The sequence below is a fragment of the Temnothorax longispinosus genome, chromosome 3, assembly GCF_030848805.1.
Source record: "Temnothorax longispinosus isolate EJ_2023e chromosome 3, Tlon_JGU_v1, whole genome shotgun sequence".
NCBI classification, from domain to species: Eukaryota; Metazoa; Arthropoda; class Insecta; order Hymenoptera; family Formicidae; genus Temnothorax; species Temnothorax longispinosus.
This window is the reverse complement of record NC_092360.1, coordinates 14347529-14369352: the sequence shown is the minus strand read 5'-3', so window position 1 is coordinate 14369352 and position 21824 is coordinate 14347529. Positions and strand designations below refer to the sequence as shown.

General features: G+C 32.4%; 1 protein-coding gene and 1 pseudogene across 2 annotated transcripts in view; one reads left to right on the top strand and one right to left on the bottom strand.

Annotated features, from left to right (window-relative positions):
* LOC139810364 (uncharacterized) overlaps positions 1-21824 on the top strand; it is a 293594-nt gene that overhangs the window by 121331 nt on the left and 150439 nt on the right. For both annotated transcript variants that reach the window (XM_071773847.1, XM_071773848.1), the window contains one exon: positions 17001-17060. In XM_071773847.1, coding sequence (XP_071629948.1) covers positions 17001-17060 — 60 coding nt within the window. The remainder of the gene's footprint in view (positions 1-17000; positions 17061-21824) is intronic.
* On the bottom strand, positions 4437-11894 carry LOC139809380 (uncharacterized; annotated as a pseudogene).

The window sequence follows — 21824 nt, the reverse complement described above, 5'->3', positions numbered from 1 at the left end:
ATATATAGCAAAAGAAAGAATTTCGAGATAAGTTATCTTTCTTCGTCCATTTTTGTTAACGACGGATGCTATCCTTAGAACTCTGCACGATCTGTAGCTTAATGACATTAAATTCCAATTGTCCAACGCGCAACGTTATTCTGCGTCAGTCAAAGTCAATTGCACGAGATTTTCACCTTACACCCATTATAGGCCATAAATGCTTCGAGAATAACAGGCCATTGTCAGCGTCGTTGGCGAGCGCAATACTTGTTTTTCCGAAGCCGATGTCATGCCGCAGGGAAATGAGAAACGATCGTTTACGGTGCAATTATCGCGTTAAAACGTAAAAACGAGTTTTTAATGTCGTACGCCAAGTTGTCATAATTGGCCTGCATGTATGAGCCAGTGGCACAGTTCCTTTTGCTTTTTATAAAAACCAGGTATAATTGCATATCATATTGTACAAGACAGGCGCACCTCTTTAAAGCGAAATGTTGTTTGTTTGTCTTCGCTTCCAACATAGTTATGAGCATATGCGTGGTTCTAGGATGGATCTCTGAATTACGTCAATCATTAAATCTGTTTCGAGATGGGTTATACTATATCTATTCCTTAAAACAAACTACGTTATTTAAAATTAAAAATTTATTTTTATTTTTCTTATTTATTTTTATCACGCAATATCTGATATATAAAAATAAATGTGTTATTTAAACTGTTATCGCGAAATGTGATATATTATATTTATTTAATAAATTTAATTTAACGTGTAGGAGTAAATATTAGTGAGATGAGATGAGTATGAAATAATATTAGTAAGTGAGGGATCAAATTTCTTTCAATGACTTCATGTTCATATTTTGCCGATCTGTTCAGAAGTGGCCGATTTCACCATCGAGTCTTTTTTGACCGGTGTTTCTCGACTGTAAATATAGAATACTCGTAAAAGAGCATTCAATTGCTCTTTACGATCTCTACTTATATATAGGTTTTCTGATTTTTTATCTCTATTTATTTCGGACATATAGCATTGCCGATAATCTTTTATAAATGGAATTCAGATTATAACATATATGGTTTCTTAGCATATGCGTTCTATTAACAACAATGATAACAAATTCACTATTAAATTACTAATTAAAATAAACAAAATTATCACGTATGTACTAACTTTTGTACGTCTTATTATATTGGTTAATAATAATTTTCTAAATAATAAATAATAAATATTGTATCCATAAAAGATTTTATATCTTGCGTTTACTCAGAACGCGCAACATTACTTCGATGTTGAATATTTTTGTTACTCGTGGTGTGAATTCGTGGGTTAGTCGAACTTCGTTCAGACGCAATTGGCAAGGTGGGACATAAAACGCGAATCACCAGCGTTTCGGTATAGAAAACATATTTTAGAAGAAGCTGCTCCAGCGCGGTATCTCAACTCCCTCTTTACGATCGAACTTTGACGCGCGCGGCAAAGGAAGTTTTATTTATTCTATAGCGTGGCATGAAGCGATGATTCCTTCGATATTTCCCCCGACAGACTCCATTTCACACTTTCTCTGCATTCTATAGCAACAATCCGCTTCGAATAATCCGAATAATTTCTCAAATTGAAAGTAGCCCCGAGTTTTCTCATCTGATTTCATATGATTTAGATTTAGAATGCAATTTATCAATTGCAGTACGAATATTTTAGTATATAATAAGTCTTATGTTCTTTTTTTTATATGTAATGCAGTTGCAATCTTTTGTACATAATTTTTTTTTTTTCTATTTCAAAAATATCTCAGTTTGGAAATATTTTTTTAGCAGAATTAGTTGTATGCGCTCTCTCTGAAGAGAGAGAGAGAGAGAGAGAGAGAGAAAGAGAGAGAGAGAGAGAGAGAGAGAGAGAGAGAGAGAGAGAGAGAGAGAGAGAGAGAGAGAGAGAGAGAGAATCTCGATATGGAATAACTATGTATTTCACGTTCTTTTGACAAGTGTATTTTTCTCGACATAAAATGAGATAGGTAGTTCTCCATTCTAGTTTTGATGGTACTTGGTACTTTCTTGCAGTATATCAGTCAGTGAAGATCTGCAAACATTTGTTAGTTACGACCGAGATGTAAAAAGAGCTTCCGTGTAATTTTAATCAGAAAACGTTTGGACGATAGCAAGAACTTTTTCCGAGAATACCAAAAATTTCCTGCTATCTCCGAATTATCGATTGCTCTTTTACTCCTTTCATCTTGTCTCGTCTTCACGGTTTGTTTCCTTATTTTTTTAATAATTTCGGCAAACATTATCTATTCTCTCTTTAGCCGATATGAACAATTAATTAATTTACGTGTCAATATATAACCATTTTACGCGAATGTTTTTTATCTTAAAGATATTTTGAAATTATTTCTGAAATAGAGTGAAATATATGTATAGTGAGTTATAACTCCTACATAATCTTTAATCATCAAAATTGTAACAACTCTGGACAAAAACTCCGTAATGACTTTTGAAACTGATTATAATTTATACAAACGCATGTCACCAAAATGTAAAATTAGTCTTTATATACATATATTAAATGCTGAAATAATTAACTGGTTAATTAACTCCTGAAACTGAACGTAAAACGTTTAGAAATTTATATCAGCTTATCATCATTATTTTCATTATGTTTTTCATATCATTTATTACGTTTTTATTATTATTTAGGCGTTATTACTAATCGCAAAGTTATTATGTATAAATTATTGCAAGCTTATGGTATAAATTATATTACGATGAGAAAACTTTATTAATGCGCTTCAAACACTTTGACGAGAGATCGTCAATATCAAGGACTTCTACACATATTGCGTAATGGTCGTAATCGTATTGGCAGCGAACTAGAAATGTTACCAGCTGGTTGAATACGGAGTTTCTGTTAATAATGGTAGAGGATGACAATATTTTACGATTGACTTTTCTACGATATGTTCATGCATCTAAATAGCTTTGATTTTACATTTTACGCGATTAGGTCCATCAATAATGTAATAATAATAAAAGTAATAACACCACTTGCAATCGCATCATATAAAAATTCCGTAATGCATACAATTATTTAAATAAAATAAAATGTTTTATATTACAAGTTTAATTTTATTTTATAAAAAATCTACTTTTCGTTTTTGAAATTTGTCTTTGAAATGTATGTATTTTTATTAGCATTTAATATATATGAGATTAAAATAATTTATTAAAACACCTTTCAACAAGATTAAACGCAAATCCAAAGCACGAGATATTGAAAGAAATAAAAGAAAGAAGTGCATTGACCGTATATTCGTATTTTTAAATATTTGCTGATGCTTTTGCACATAGACAAAAATACGTAATAATGCAGCAAGGAATGTTGAACATTATATGAAATAAAAGCAAGTATTACTTATGTAGTATTTGTGTATATAAATATTCGACCGTACGGTTGTACACGATAAAAAATCTAACGATGCAGTCTGTCGCGCGTTTTTAACATTGCGAGCGGATTTATTGTCATGTCCGAGGATTTCTTCCCCGAGGACGATTCCCCTTCTGGGGCTTATCCTAGTGGAATGTCGTTTTACTTTCTGCGTATTTCTCCTGGACGACTTTTATGTTGCCTCGTTGTAACGAAGTGTGTGACGAAAAAAGATGCATGCCACCACAGAAAGAAGAAACAAGAGATATTACCAAACAACATGTCGATTTGCACGATTAACGTGAATACATAAACTATGATTACATGGTTATATATGATGCGAAGTTGTAAATTAGGTATCATGATATTACGATGCCGCAAAATGTCAACATGCTGCTTTAATAGACTGATTATATTAATTTATCGCTGTGCTTAGGAATTACGGACTCACCATCTCGTATCGGCAAATTCAATTAAATATGAAGTGTAATAATTTTATCTGTAATTAACTTTCTCTCTTTGATTGTTAGCAATATTACAATTTTTTTATTACTTCTTACGTTAGTAATAAAATATTAAAATTTTGTATCTCTAATGCTAAATCAAAAGAAGTTTATTCGCTATCTGCTTTCGTATTTATCTTTGTGCTTCGAATTTATTGTGTGTGTACATAAAACATAATATTGTCATTAATAATAAATCAATTGCTTATCTTGTTTTCATAACGAAAATTACCGGTACGAACATTATACGATATCGGTATAGTAGCTCCTCGTTAAATTATATTTTACGATTTTTGCACATGTGCATTTTTTTACTAATGTAACTAATAAAAGAACATTGACTAGCAATGTTTAGGCGTACAAGAAAAATACATATTAAGTAATGAATCAAGTAATGAATTGTATTCAAGTATTTTATTATAGTGTTGAATATATTGAAAGCACATGAAAAAATTAATGTATTACTAGTATATGAAAAAGTATAATATGAAAAAAACAATATATTTTTAGAAAAAATGATAATGCGCGCATTTAAAACATATATTTACACGTGTATGAGAAACATTACTACGAAGTAAAAATAATTAATATTTATCCTAACAAAGATATCTTAACACGAATGAATAAGCATTTACCTGAACTACTATATGTTTTTAGAATTTTTAATTATTATTATTTAACGGTTATTTTTCATAGTGCAATTATCTAACTTTTAATCATTTTACTTCAACAACAATAAAATGAAGTAGATGCAAAGTAAAGAAGAATATTTTCTAGATACGGAATGAAGCGTATGGAATTCGCATACGACAGGACATCGGTATATCCATGTCATCCTGCCAGACATACGACCGCAAAGCTTGTAAAAATCCTAAAAACAAGTCGTTATTAAGGTCAGTGTCTGTTGGATAGTTATTCCAGTTGGAATCTGGATATTTGGAATCATAAAGACCGTTTGGAACTTTTCCAAGCAAAGTCCTCACAAGTTTCTTATAGTGCTCATCAGTCATTAATTGTTGAACCAGAGTCGTTTGCAAATTCCGATGACTTTGGTGAATTGGCGGTCGATCATCGGAAGATCCTTTGACCTCGTTCGGCCTTGACCCTGTTTTCGCAGTGAAGCGTTCGGTTCCGTGTCCTCGATGCATCGAGATATCCTCGAAGAATTCTTTCGGAGGTGAGGCGACGCTCATACCCCATCGACCAAACAAATGGCGCTTTCCATCTTCCTCGACCTGTTCCTCATTTTTCCGATGCTTCGAGCGTCGAGACATATCCTTCAGAAATTTTACAGGCGGCGATGAGACGCTCATGCCCCACCTACCAGAATGAAACGATATTTCGTGATTCCCTTTCACATCCTTTCCTTCCGCATTATGTTTGTCCTCCTTGCTCTTCCACATCAATGATCTCGCAGCTATGATCTTCTCGTCATCCTTCTTATTGTCCTCATTGTTTTCCTTGTTGTCATTCTGAGAAGGACTGGATTGTCTGGGATATTTTTTCACAGGAAGATTGAAATCGATCTTATGATATAAATTCTTGCTAGGTTCAGAAAACTTTTTAAAATTTTTATCTATAGGACTTTTAGGGACATGTGGAATTTTTGATTGTTGTAAGACTAACTCTGCAGGATGTGAATTTACATTATCATCCTTCTTGCTTTTCTGTATCAACAAATTCGCCGTTTTCTCTTCGAACTCTTTATTGTCGTAGCTACTTTCCTTCTTGTTATTTCGAGAGAAATTAAACTGTTTTGAGTATTTTTTTATAGGAGATTCTTTGGAACTATTCATATAATTTAAGTTTTTGTCATTTTCTGAAGATTTCGTAAAACTTCTATGCGTGCTCGTACTACTTTTAAGGATATGTGAATCCTTCAATTGTTGTGAGATCGATTGTTCAGGATGCGAATTTATTATGGAACTGAGATGATCTTCTCCGAGTTCGCTTTTCTCGTAATCGGTAGTTGCATTCCGTTTGAAGAATGGATCTTCTTTTATGTCGGATATTTCATAGTCCTTGTGTCGTTGATGAGTTCCCGTAATAGGTGTCTTTTGAAAAAATTTTTCAGATGAATTTCTTATATCTGTACTCCATCCATTACTTTTGAATTTTTTATTAGATGCTCCATCGACATTTGTCTCTGCGTATTGTTTTGACAAAGAAGAGTGCAATCGATTGCCAGAAGAGTCGTCTTTCACGTTTGTGGTGTTTTGATCTGCTGATAGATCCTGTACGAGTGGTTTTAAAGTGGCAGGATCAAGCTATTATATAATAAGAAATTATAGAAAAATGTACAAATTAACATATTTAAAATTTTTCCGTATATTTTTACGTTTTTTTTTTCATCTTTTTATATAAAAAGCTTTATAAAAAAATCAATAAAAAGCTGATTTTATGTTAAAAAGTCTTTAAGATAATGATGTTTCAGTTGTGAAAAAGTGTATCTATTTTCACATTTTATGTAGACAAAATATCATATGTTTTGAATATTGACTAACATTAATAATTTTATTAAGTGATAAATGATTTTATTAAATTGACTTTAAACACATTCTAATAATTTGAATCTATAAATCTTCAGTTGGCAACACGCAATCATTTTGCGTCGAAATATCTATTATTGCGATTTCAATTTAATTTTATGACTCATTTCCACATTTGCTTTCAACGATTCACTTTCTACCTTTGTTAGAAGTATATTATATTAAAAGTAACGTATTAAATAATATTATTTTATTCTGTAGCAACAAAAAGTATTAAAAAATAATTTAATGATTTTCTTGGAAATTCCGTATTGAAGTATAACAACGAAAAAAAATACTGTGGTTAATTTAATGTTCCTCCCAAAAAAAGCAATTTCTATGTGTCCTCACCGTGATCGATTTGTCGTTGGTAAGTTTTCCTGCTTTCGTAGTTTCTTCGACATTGTCGAGGGTAAGTTTCACGTTTCTTCTATACGCTGCCCATTTTTCTCTCTCCTGTCGGCTTATCTCCTGCATTTTCTTTACCCACGGATTCGCCATCCTTTGTTCCGAATCCTCGGGTTTTGTAAATTCCATCCCCAGGTTTCTCTCCGTCGATTCTTTCCTGTTGAAACGGTTGGCTTCGTATAACTTTATTTGCAATTTTGTTTCACGAATTGTACTACTTAAAAAGACTTATTTATTCATAATTTATAATTATTATTCTTTAGGTATATGTCAACTTTTGATATTCTTTATGTAGAATGAGTATGGAATTTTTTTAAGCCATTTGTGTGATTTATTTTACACAAACTGTGTCTAATTATATATATATATATATATATATATATATATATATTCATTTTTTAAAGAGATTATTTAATACTCTATAAATTGGCGTTATTATTGACTTAATTTAAATGTAAGACGTTTGACATAACAGAAACTAAAACGGAAACTTTATGAACAATCTGTATTATCAACGAAGTGACTGACTGCGGTTTACCGAAATACCTCGGGCCATAGTACTTGTCAGGTGGTTTCCAGTTGTAATTTGGTAACCGCTGAATATTGTTCCTGATGTGCCTCGAAATCGCGGGGTTCTTCTCGAACTGTCTTGAGTCAGTGTAATCTGCAAACAAGACTGACGTTGGATACTTGATCCTTAAAGACGAGACTTAATCATTACTTGGTACATTTCGAATAATATATAATGTGAAATAAACCAAAAGTACTTGAAGTCGAGAATCCTTATCAAAGAGCCACTTAATGGCTCCTACTTTGCGTTATCATTCCTGATGACTTTCTTATTTATTAATCTTGGAGATGTATTATTTTATGCTAAAGCAACTAGTAACTGCGCAAGCGGTCGGTTATCAAAGTTTTAGTCATCGATCGTCTTAACAAACAGATAAATATAATTTATTCACAACAGTAATTGTATTTCCTATTTATAATGTATATAATTATTTGCAACTTGTTTTGTTTTATATTTATCAATGTCTTTTATAAAACTATCTTTTTTTTGCCATCAGACTTATCATTTATTATTTCTTCTTTTTAACACTGCAAAGTTTACTTCATCCGTCTATTAATTATATTATCAATCCGACTATTCATAAAATAATTGATCCGTCCCAATATTTATCAGTTGTTTAAAAATCTTGTTGACTAATTATGAGGGCAATATAAAAAGATTGTTTGCATTGTAAAGCATGAAGGTGATAAAAGTATGAAAAGAGATCAGTTTTGTATAACATGTATTAGCTCGTAAATGCACAATGAAACGAATCGTTTTGCTGACATAGCTGAAGTTGCACGCTCTTGACCACAATCGAGTACAGTTTAACGATATTTAATTGCTAGCGAGATATAGACGGTAATTAACAAGATAAAAGCGTAGTAAAGCGTTGTGGCAGCCGTAGTCGGCTCTCGCGTGGAGTCCATTTACCGGTATTTACTTTTGATTCGTCAACTGCCAGACATCCGCGTATACGCGCATACGGATGCATGTGTCGTCACCATGGCTATTTTCTGTCGCTTTTTTTTTTATTTGTACGTTTAGTTTTGCGGGAAAACTCTCTTTTTAGCAATCATCAAGTCACTTTGAAGTTACGAAAAAATTTATCTTCGGATAATTGACTTTAGCTAAATTTAATCCTACGAGGTCTAAATCTATAGCGTACAATGTGGCAACATTGAAAAATTGTAACCCAGGCAGAACGTAAAGTATTAGTTCTTTCTTTAAAAGCAGTATAAGTTTCGACTCGGTGTCATTATGACGTTTTACATAAGGGTGTATTAATAGACCTCATTATCGTTATCATTTTCATGTTATGGAGCGTTATGGAGCGATAAAATATTCAGTAAAGATATGCGATATAGTTTTGTGTTAAATTGTTTTAATGAAAAGTTAAAAGAAGCATTTGGTGATCATGTTTTATCATCACGTGCTCAGGCGCATACGGCGCTTTCAGTTCGAGAATTTTTTACTAAAAAAGGGATTGTGTGCAATACGGTGCTACACAATCACCCTACTTACCAGACCTTTCCCTCTGTGTGACATTTTTATTTTCGAAAATTAAATGTTAAGAGGCACGATTTTGAAGCATCAGAATCAATCAGAATCAATTAAAGGAGCGGTGACGGACAGCATAAACAGTCTCACGTTTTTAAACGATTAGGATGCCGGATGTTACGAACAGTGGAAATACCGTTATAGCAGCGGTGTGTAGATGCTGGTGAGTTATATTTTAAAGAGGATCATTATAATTTAATTAGTCACAAATGTATAATAAAAGGTTTTATCGATTTAATTAACGTTACCTTTCTGACAGACCTCGTATATTCGATAAAACCAAGAGACTGCGCTTAATTCCGAAGACTAATACGATTTGTTCGTTATTGATATTATATTTTAAGAGGAAATGGAGAAAATATAACAAAATTCAGAAAAATGTGATCAATAACCACCATCTTCCTTTAATTTTCAACATAATTTAAACAGAAAGTGGTCATTATAACGTGTCAGATATAATGTATGAATGTAACGTACATATTTCAGATATTAAAATATATTAAGATAGTTTATAACATATAATTTACAGATGAAATGTTATCAGATCAAAGAGAAGCGCTACAAAGATTCGTGACATACATATAGTAATATGTATTGTATTACATGCGACTTCGAGGTAAATCAAGAACAAAAAAGAAATTCTGATTCACATTAACTCGCCAATGGGCAGCACTTTTAGTAGAATTTAATTTATTTTGTGACGCACAGGATGCTCCGCTACTGACGATGGAATTAGATTTTGGGTGCGCCAGCTTTTGTGTTGGGGAAAAAGCAACTTTACCCTTTGACGCTGGAGTACGACACTGAAGTAAACTGTAATCTACGAAGTTAGCACCGTATTTTGAGCGGATCGATATAACGAGCTGAAAGTATCCGACAGCCTTTATCGCTGCACGGAGATTGCATTCGGCCACGACTTTATGCGAAACGCTCTGCGACTTTAGCCGACGCTAACCATTTCGAACGGATTCAAGTTTATCTGCCAGATTGACGTCAGGGCTTAACCTAATTGTTCAAAAAGATTTTCGATGAAAACCACTGAATATCATTAATAAATGAGCCTTCTTTATCTCGTGCCAGATAGAATAATAGTTATGAGATTCTTATTCTAACGCGCACTAGTGTAATTATTTAATTATTTAATTCTAACTTCTATTTGTCTCTCTTACGATGATCACATATATTCCGATTTCTTTCAGTTATAACGAGCTCGTATACGAGCCATTAATCAAATTGGTGTCAACTCTTCTGTAAGGAAAATTAGACTGCACATCTCCTTTTTTACCATACTGTCTAAGATTTATTATTAAATATTTTCTATATACCTATAACTATAATTCTTATATCAAAATTTTATTACGTTTGTTGGAGCTCAGATGAAAATAAGACTTTATTGTTTGTGTGATAAACGTTTATAATTCTAATTATAGAATTATAGAATTATAGAACTCTATTTTAGTTACCGAGGTTAAATTTTGGAACGCAGCCTAGGCGATACTGTTTAGTGATCGATATATTAGTAACACGGATATATACTACAAAAAATTAAAATAATTTATTCACGTAACAGAATTTTTAATGATCTAATCTTTTAATCTGTAGTAATGCTATACAAAAGTTAAAATAGAGAAAATTATGTAAGCATTTGGAGAGAGCGCGCAAACTTCGAAGATATATTTAACTCTCTAGACGCTGCACTATTATGCGCGCATGGTACGATTCCCTGCCTATCTACACGACGCAGGAACGGCTGGAAATAGCGGGAAGACCTGTGAGCTGACTAGTGGCACGTACGGCACTTGCCGCGTATTCGAGAATGGATATAACCGTATTCAATACCGTCAAATACACTTTCTGATATTATTCGTGTCTGTGAACAATCTGATTGAGGTGCCACTGTGAAAATGGTGATTTTCCAATGGATTTAGACTCGATGAGATAAGAGTTAAATCAAATTATCGCAAGTCGGATAATCAGCGTAACCTCAACAGCGTGCCGATCAATATTCTTAGTCATATCAAATACGATTCATCTCGATAACAGTGACGTAAGAAGACAATGAAAAGAAATCATAGAAATCTCACCGCGAAAATGAGAGAAACGCCAGTCTCCTTCCGATCTTTTTCTTTTAGAAATTTCGCGATCATTGCTCGATTCGCTGAAGCGGATAGAGATAAGGATTCCGTGTTACGGCAGTTATAGGACTCAGATTGATTTTTGTTTTTTTTTTGTTCTTTTTTGTTCTTTTTATTTATTTGGCTTGTCGTATCTTACGTCATAAATTATGGCGTAACAGTGGCTACGATCACCACAGTGGATCGTATTACGGCACTTCTTCATAAGTTCTTTCCGTATTTAAATTTGCACATTTACAATGCATTAACTTTGTCCAAAATCACACGGTCATGTTATTTAAGTTCAGTAAGATTTATCTGTGCGTATTTACTTAAAGTCGATTGCTATCTAAAAGTTTGTCGAAATAAGACTATAATATTGATGTTAGATTATTAATATTTACTAAAAATATAATAACATAAAATTACTGATAAATTTTAACATTTTAAAACGTAACTTTTAAAATGTTTACTAAATTTTACAAATTTAGTAAACATTTTTTAAAAGTTATCTTTATATAATTACGAAATTTATTTTTATTTCTTCAAAACGTCAAATAAAATATCATACTTTTACTGTTAATATTAGTACTTGTCGACCGTGTATCTCTGTCGCTTTTTTTGCAAATTGAGATAATATAAGCAGCTTTTTTGCAGGATGTTAAATTATAAAACTGTCGTGTAAAATAAAGAGTCGGTTGCTTACTATATGAATCCGAGGCATGAATGAACGGTGACAGAAAGCAGAAGACAAATGCCACAGGCACGAACAGGTGGTTACTATGGCTGATGGCCATTTTGTCCGGCAGCATATGATATACACATCATGTATGTACATATACTGACCGATTGAAATAGTGGGGACAGATTTATTATCCGTGAACGAACCCCGTTGTAGCAATTCTCTCCACCTATAATCATCCTAGAACTTATCGAAGAAGAATCGGTATGTACCGATTAGTCGCGATATCTTTTCAATGGATTATTGTAAGACCACGAAGAATTGAATCACAAACATTAGTGTAATAACTTTCCAATCAGTAAAAATGATCGTAGACGAACATTCTTGAGCAGACGCTATTTCTTTGTACAAAACATCAGAAATAGACAAGATAAGTAAAAGGAATTTTCGAAACTTAATCACATATTCGTAATTCTATTTATTGATTTGACTCCATTATAGCTGTTTTTTTTTTTTTTTTTTTTATTAAGAATATGATTATGTATGCGTTATATATTAAATAATTGTGTGTGACCGACGAATGGCTTTGTGCGATCTTAGAAAGGAGATAATATCTATTTTCGTTTACTAGAGTGGGTCACGTATGTTATCGATCGTAGTATTTGTATCAATGCAAAACCAATACGATCTCGCAAATGGCACGGAAAATCGAGAGTGCCGTGTCCGATTTCGATACGCGCATCGCTTGGTCGCATTTTGTTCGTCTTAATAAACTATGCATTCGATTAAAGCAGTACATATGTGTTCGCGGTCGATTAATTTTTATTTTTGTTCGCTTGTTTAAGCGAGACACTTCGTGAATCTATATTACCTATTTTTGTAAACATCATTAAGACATCCATATCGGTCTTACAGCATGCGGATATATATGAATTAATTCAATTTTTTTCTTTTATCCATACAGCTCCCTGTGATATTTGAAACATAACAATAAAATATGATATGACAGCGTAAACTAACCGATTGAGACAGACAATGCAATATCATGTATATCAATTTCTTGAACGTAACTTTTATTTATCAAGACAGTTATATTTGTGTTGTAACAATATCGTAACATTATCATTCATCAATTAATAAAAGTTAATATTTTTACTATAGTGTAAAGAAGAAAATTAATTAATTTTATTCTTCTTTTGTACACAAATTGAAATAATCTTTGAAATGATTATATAGGCCGACGAATTTCGACTTTTTTTAAATCTCAGATTTCAATAATCGTTTTCGAGGGATTTTAGCGTGCTGAAACCGAATCTGTTGCCCGAATTGCTCTATCACGTCAGGTGATCTGTAGCTAATTGTAACTTAAAATACTCGTACCATCTCTAAATCTAATTTTAAATTTGTCATTTTGTAATTAATATTCCTTATATTTTTTCTAATGTCGACCTGTAATGTCGACCTGGTTTGTTGGTGACATAATTTAAGGATATCTTTATTGTTATTTCTTATGATTGAAACATTTACGGTTGGTACGATTATTTTCTTTCAAAATATCTTTATCTTTTACTTATAAATGCAGAAAATCTGTCAAACTTTTGATTATCTTCTTACAATTTGATCGTTTCTTTGAAAATAATTTGAAGAAATCTCTTCAGATTTTTCAGAAGGATTTCATGATTTCTTTGAAATCACATTTGGTATCGAATGAAATTTTCTTTTCTCTGATTTTTCTAGAAATTTTAATGAACGTATATTTTATTTTGTGTAGTAATCATTTTTTTTTTCAACCTCTCTCTTTCTCTCGATGTCTCAACTCAATTCTCTTTTCTGTTTTTAGTCATAAAAGCGGCTTTGTTGTTTTTGGAATTAACATTTTTAATTTTAAGGTCTGTATGATCTCAGTTATTTATATTATAAGTTGTATCGACATTATATATTCTTTTTCCGTTTGACATGCGAATCTAATGAATCTTCATATGATTCTCTGAAGTTTAAGCTATCTTTTCCTGGATTCTTTTCTTCGTTGGACGATGTCTTTTGACTTTCAAGAGAATTCCCTTGGTATCTCTCCGTGGCAAGCCGATGTGAACTCATGCCTGTCACGACTCCGTTTCTTGTCTTTTGCTATCAGCTTTTCGATTTCGGCCTCATGTGCCTCGATATCGATAACAATTTCCTTGAGTGAGTTTTTATAGACTCGACAATCCCATAGCGATCTACTTCTGAATTTGATCATCTCGACTTTTGCGACCGTCCGCGTCTTCTGAATTTCGATGATCAGTGCACGAACCTGTTTTAAAGAAATTCTTTTTATTGAGATTTAATTTGCGTCAAATTTAATTTGCGTTAACTCTTACTTGTCGATTTGGTAACCAAAATATAGATTGCTATTTGTGTGTATGTGAACTGTTATAATAAATAAAATAATGTTAAAGTAAACTTTTATCCTCAATTCTACGCAATCTACCTATAATCTAATTCTACCTATCCAATTCTAAATTATATTTTATTATAACTATGTAATCCCATGTGTAAATTATTACGCAAGTATAAAGCAAATGAAATAAAAAAAATCTTCTCTGAAGTTTTATATGAAATAAATTTAGTTCCGAGAATAAGCTGTCACAGTTTTTGTTTGATTATTTACTACGGTCGAAGGGAAAATTCCTTGCGCGTGAGGATAGCCAAGTAATTTTGCTGCCTCGATTTTTTAGTGAGATATTGGAAGTTTCTGCTGCTGCTGTCGGTGACACTCGATTTTGCGGAGGCAAACTTTCTATCTCCGCGATGCAGAAGACCCTGCAAATTTAAATTGGATTTCATTGTAATGACACTCATTGAACCTAAATAAATTAAAAATACGTAGAGGATAGAGACTTTTAGTAATACAGTTAAACGAAGGATTAACGTATAATGAATCAGTATACTGTCACGCGTAGATAAACTTCTGTTCATATTTTATGGAACGATCCAGAAATTGTATATAAACCTACAAGATTTCACCAAATGTGTTTCACGCGCAGAATTATTACTTTATACTTAATTTTATTAATTTTTTTGTATGATTCTTTTAGTGTTCAATATTTGTGATACATTGAGCAAAATCAAAAATAAGACTTTAGAATTAATAAAATAAAATAAGTAACTACAATGTGTATTATAAAAGAATCTTATTAACTTTTATAAAAGAATTATTACGATGCGCATCACACATTGATACTAAAATTAGATTACATTTTTAATTCTTTTGTGAAATACAATATATTTAATCTTTGGATGAATGCCAAAACATGAAGTGATCAAAACAAATAGTATGATGTGCCACCTGAAATTATAAGATCAGTGACAGTCGCGATAAGTAGGAGAGACAAATGACTGTCATGATAATATAAATCCGTACCCGTGTGTTAGTTCCATGTATATGTAATTCGCTTACTTATGGTACCATTTTAAATAGCAATTATATATATTTTGTCGCTATATAGGTGATATATATATTAACGGAATTGAATCCATAAAACGAGTGCATGAACAATTATCATTGTCTAGTAATAAAGAACTTTATTTAATATTACGGACACAAATCAATATAAAGTGATAATAGAGTAATAGAGATAGTACACAATATTCTCCTCTTTTATTATTATATTTATAAATATATGGGTACACATGAGTTTACACATACATGAAGAAACTTAGAGCGTCACTTCGTATGAGCGATTTAATTTCGTTGCAACGCGGACGATGCATTAAAACTCGAGGAGAACGGCCACCCGTATCGCCGGCTGGGTGTAAAAACTGGCTTTATTTATCAAAGCTGTCGTCACGTTGACAGTTTTCATTAAGCCTCATAAAATATTGACTGTGGCTTGGCTGATCTGAAATTAAGCGAGTGGATCGAGTAACAGTCAACGGTTTGTTGCCAATACAGTTTGACGTAAAATTTGTGAACGATAATCGTGTAAAATATGTGGCGCGTTAAATGCGTAAATTGTCTAATGGGATCGGATGTAATAATTTACCAAAATTAACGTTGCGAGATGATTCGACCGCGAGCGACCAAATAATCGTGACATGTGTGATATAATTTTCAGGAAATTAATGTTGTCATGATTGTTTCAATATATTACAAAATCATAATATTGTTGTTGCTATATACAATTAAATATTGAAAAATAACTATTCCCTGGGTACTTTTTTAAAAAGTAAGAAATTAAATTATTATTAATATAGTTTGCTATCACAAAAAACTCTTCGACATTTCCTAAAATATCATTTATGCGCACAGATGTTAATAGATTATTTTAGAGAATACTATGTATACTGTTTTGTTCAGTTGTTCACATTGTAAAAGTATTCATTGAATTTAAATTATATGTATATCGTATTGCGTTATCTTATTTATTCTGCTTAGATGCTACAATATATCATGCATCAGGGTTAATAATGGCTAGTCTACACTGTTGAATGAGACATTATCCCTGAATTTACGAGTATCGTGATTTTACGGCGATATTTTGCAGTTTTATATGACAGCATCAGATCCTGACAATTTCGTGTGAAATGCAATGTTCACCGACAATTTCGGACAGTTATTTGTTAGCTATGTTTATCCAACTAATTACAAGATGCTTGCAATTTATTACGATTATATATAAAAAATTGAATAAAGCGAAAATTATGAATTTATAATCCCTAAAAAAAGTTGTGCGAGCGATGAAAGATAAATTTGCAATAGCTGCATAACGTGATTGATTGACTATCGCATTAATTATCGACTGGCGTTTGTAATGCGCGCGCGAATTCTAGGAATAAAAATTTGCACGAAACTGACATTATTTAGATGTTGTTTGTAATTATCAAAAACAGAAGTACTACGAATAAATTGTCACAAACAACTTAGTCTAGGTCAACCATTTTTTATAATTTAATATTAATTATATTGTCAGTTAAAATGTGATTAGGACTATAGTTAGTTCGACTTTGTGATGGACGTATATTTGTTAAACATGAGCTTTTTTTTCAGTTGCCATATATATTATTACTTTATACAATTATTGTGAATATATCTATAACAATTGTTCTTTTTCCGACATTAATTCTTTACTTTCTAAAATACAATGTCATCAGTGATTACATGAATACTCTAATTATTATAAACATCTATATTGTTTTTATATTTTTTAAATATTTTATTACAAAGTTAAAATATTAAGATGACTAATGAATACTACGAATCTCTTTTTCAGCCAACCATTTTCGGGACAGTAGCCTCGGACTTAAACCCCAAGGATGGGAACAGCCGAAAGGTGAGTGTTATTTTCAAATTTTTCTTTATTATTTTATCAGCTGCGTAATAACTAATTATTTCAAGAGGAAACGATTCAAAGAACGGTAACGAGAAGTCGTTTTTATGTCAGACAACGTCTGGTCCCGAGAGGGATTTTCATCTTTTCACGCTACATCACCCCAGGGATCTTTCTGAAAGCCGTAATGAGTAAAAATTGCTGCTAAGTCTCTGACTCCGCTTTGCTAATCGTTCCGAAATAAAGCGGCTGGCTGCTCTAATTAAAAGTAACAGCGCTACCAAGTGGTCCACCTTATCCGGTGGTTCTCGCTTTCTTTTTTCTCATGAGATCCTAACATATTAAACCTCTCGTGAACTTTCCCTTTTTCGACCGCTTACGCGGCATCTCTCGTGATTATGGAATTATATATAATAAGCGTATGTAACTATGCTTCTATTATAATATCTAACAATAAAGTTAAACAGTTTAAACGTATTATTTAAAATTTTTAGTATAATAATAATAACAATAATATTGATTGAAAATTATTACTTTTATCTATGATTTTATTGACAAATTCTAAATTGATATTTTAATACAACAAAATTTAATTTGCTCGTCACCGTTCGTAGGAATCGTTTATTTTGAAGTTACGGAATATTTCAAGAAAGAATAAAATTTTTGAAGAAGAGATTATATATCTTTTACTGCATTTCTGTAGTATTAGTTATTTATATTAAACGTTCCATATGTCGGATATATTATACATATATTACGTGTAATTAATGTTTATAGAGATGATAATAATTTCAAAATAAATAATAACTTGCATATGTATTATTATCAGCTGCATGATAATTAAATCCACTTTGGCACATAATACTACTATTATCTAATACAACAAGGTACTAATTCTAGAATTCTAGATTATGCTATAATATATACTGATTATATTATGTTATTAATTAGGTTGATTAGTTCTGGTTTACCAGCTATTAACTCTGTTTTATTAGATAGTAATTGAAAAATATAGAATAATTTTTTAATATTTGTTAAAATTGGCTGAATCTTCAAACATATTCGGAATATGATTTTTGTTGTTAATATATCATATAACTTTATCATGACAATCTTTTTAAAGCATACATGCTGTAAAATTTTTTTATATTAAAATTTTTATACATTTCTATAATTTGCTTTAAAGCAAAAAGATACGCGTAGCGGTTCGTAGTAGCAATTTACAATTACAAATTACAATCTTTAGAAACGAGAAAAATAAAAGTGCACTACTTATTGTTAGATTATATCGGAGAATTGATTAAGGCGGGTTTCTGCTATTCACATGTTGAAAATTATTATCCACTGCTTCATTGTGAAGTACATATTAATCGCACCATTAAACATCCCAGTCCGACATGGCATATTTCTTTGAAACAAGCCATGAACGGAAATCATCCGAGATATTCGATTACAATATTAAAGGTGATAGACATATTCGAGAAGTTCGGAGGCGGCATGGCGTATACGAATGCAAAATCGCTAATTCGCAAAAATGGTGGCGCGCAGATTCCTTTATTGTGCGCATCTTGCTACGGGTACAGTGAATCGTTTTGGATTTACATGTCCACGTACTGTGATTACATCCGCGACACAGCAATATACCATTTTGGTGCGATGTGTTCGACGTGATGGAAGAGCAAGCACGTCAGCGGTCAGGCGAGCGCGCGCGGCACAACACGATTAATACGAAACTGCCAACTAATTTCGGATTTAGTTAAGGTAACTGGATCGTGTCATGTGGTGCGAAAAAATTTCCGGAGAAAAAGAAACGTGCGAATTACGTTTGACACATTTGAAAAAGTAATATTGTTTTATTTTTGCTCGCTATATTTAATTGTGCGTCGCTCGCGCTATCGCGCGTGAACTCAATTTATTAGCGTACAGGGAATACTTTGGACTGCATTGCGCGTCACGGACGGGTAATTAATCGCAGCCCCTGTAATGTACCTGTATTAATGTGTATGCCAATTAGATTCGGTGGTAGTGGTAAAGTAGTTCGATATACACATACATATACGTGCATATCGTAGAACGAGGTATAAATCCGTCGTAAGTCATATGGAGGTCCGTGTAATTTTCAGTATATTTGCGAACAACTTGAGCGGTATTTGATCGATATTTTACTGTCGTATATGAATGTAGAAAATTATGCAGTCCATTTAGATATTATGCTAAAAAAAAATCAGAGTACTCTTTAAATTAGATATAAATATCTGCACATTAATAAGAATAAGGAAAATATTCAAGCCAGATTTGAAATAAAATTCTCTCTCTTTCTTTCTCAGTCACTTAAACTCTCACTCGATTAATTATTTAATCTAATAGTAGATATAGGGCGTGCTATTGTTGGAGTATTTCAAGCCGCTAGCACTTTGTTCTCATGTGATTGCAATTTTCCCTTTTGTAACCCATGCAGCGAATTTTCGTCGTCGACGATTCATCGCCGCTCAAAGCGCTTTTCTCCCGCGGTTGCACGAGGGTCTCCCATGTCGCAAAGGTCGCGTCAGTCGCGAGGGATTCTTTTATCCTTGCAGGTATAGACACGAACGAGATTGTCGCGTGACGGTAGATGAAAATAAGAGCGAGAAGAGCGTCGAGAGAAGAATGACGAGAGAGAGAGAGAGAGAGAGAGATGAAAAGAAGAATGAAACGCGCGCCGAGTGAAGCAAGGAATTCAATGAAAGATTTCTGTCATGTTTACCGGCGGTAAATATTGCTGATGGCAGGAAAGGAGTACTAGCGACTTGTTTGGTCATGAATACAAATGTCTCTCTTACTTCGATATCAGATTCATGTATGATAGAGAAGCAGAAAACATGTATGAAATTTTGTAACTGTAGTGATGTAAGAGAGAATTATTAGTTTCGCATTTTTTGTTGAAATATTAATTTTTTTTGAAACTCTTGATTGCAAACATCGCTAATAGTAAATATCTTTAGTAAATACGTAGTAAATTATGTATTTATAGCTAAATTATGTATTTATAGCTAAAAAAACATTATTTTTTATAACGTATTGAATAATATGTATATTACGTATTTGCAGCTAAAAAAATATAAAAATTATTTTTTATAATATATTGAATAATATTTATATACTTATAACAATTATCTGGAATGAACTGAGAGATGAGAAAAAGAAAGGCAAGTCGCAAAAATTAAATGAAAATATTAGTGAAAATATCGTGACTTTTAAGAATCTGACATTAATTAGAAATATTGTCATCTTTTTTTACTATAATACTTGATGCTACATATTTCCATATCGTATTTGTTTTTCGTGAATTTTAACATTAATTTAACGAATTCGTCAAACTCTTTGACGAGAATAAACTCCCACAAAGTCAATTAGTCTTGTTTGACTGTAGGTAGTTATTAGCAGTACTTTCAGGAGCACTTTGATATCCATGTAATTACGCAGTATGAGCTTATATAGACGGAGCAATTTAGAACTTCAGAGCGTTAGAAAGTCTTTTTAGTAAGTGCTATAAAGCATAGATGGATTAAAGCAAGTATCATTATCTTTGTTAATTTAGTTAATCTACTACATTACATTAAATTTGCGAAACAAATTGTTGCTTTACAATTACTTCTTATATATTTGATGATAATTATGTTTAAAAACGAGCAATTTATTAGATTTATAAATCCGTAAATCAATAACATATAATGTATTAAGAAATCACTGTCCATGGCACATAATTATTCCATTAATTTATGATGCGCAAAAATGTCATGTCAATTACAATCAAATGTTTCACAATAGTACATTTTTTTGTATTTTTAAATGGTTAAATGATTGAGAATAATTCTATTTTCAAAATTTGCATTATTTTAATGCTCGACAATCATAAATTAGGGGAAAGTGCAGAATCAGACAATGCTGGAAAAGTGCAAGGCATTCTACGAAGATTCCGATCGTGTAGATGGATCATAAAAGACGCTATTGTTTGCCGGGAGTCCTCCATTCTGGCCATCGCGCAACTGGCCGAATTATCTTTATCTCTTCCGTCTAATAACGACTCGGTACGCTCCGGAATTAGAATGGGAAACGTTGGGAATGATAAAGCGAGCCTTTAACGCCATTAACGAAAAATGCCCGGTGGCGTCGCGGTGGGTTACATCGCCGAATGGCATACGCGAACGACAACAATAGTACGACCCCATAACGTTAAGAGCCTTTATGATCCAGAGCGTAGAAATCGGATAAGCTGACACAAAGTAACGAGTTTCCTAAAGTTGCCCCTATGAATGGGATGTCCGCTTACCACTCGACTTACAGAGGATAAAAAGCTAAAGTAACGGAAATGTTGAAAGTAACATTGTACCAGAAATGTAATCGTTAATAATGTGATGGCTACAGTTAACAAACACTAATAATTAGCAATAGTATTTGATAAAATTAATCTGCATGTATATAAAATAGCATAGAAATGTCAGAAAACAGAGTAGAAACCAGAAACCTTTCTTCATGCATATTGTACGTTCCATGCTTTTATCGCGTAATAAACGGATGAATGAAAGATCGATGCGTCGATATGTTCTCGGTGTTATCGCGCGCGGACAATGGCCAGATTGGGTGAAAAAAATATGCAGCCTGCTGGAATAGTCGTGTGCCTGTAAATTTTCGCGCTAGCGTTATAAATTCGCGGGATGTCGAAAGCGGCGCAGTCTCGTTGGCTTTTGTGTGTGCCTCGTCGATTTTTATTTAATTTTAACTACCGTG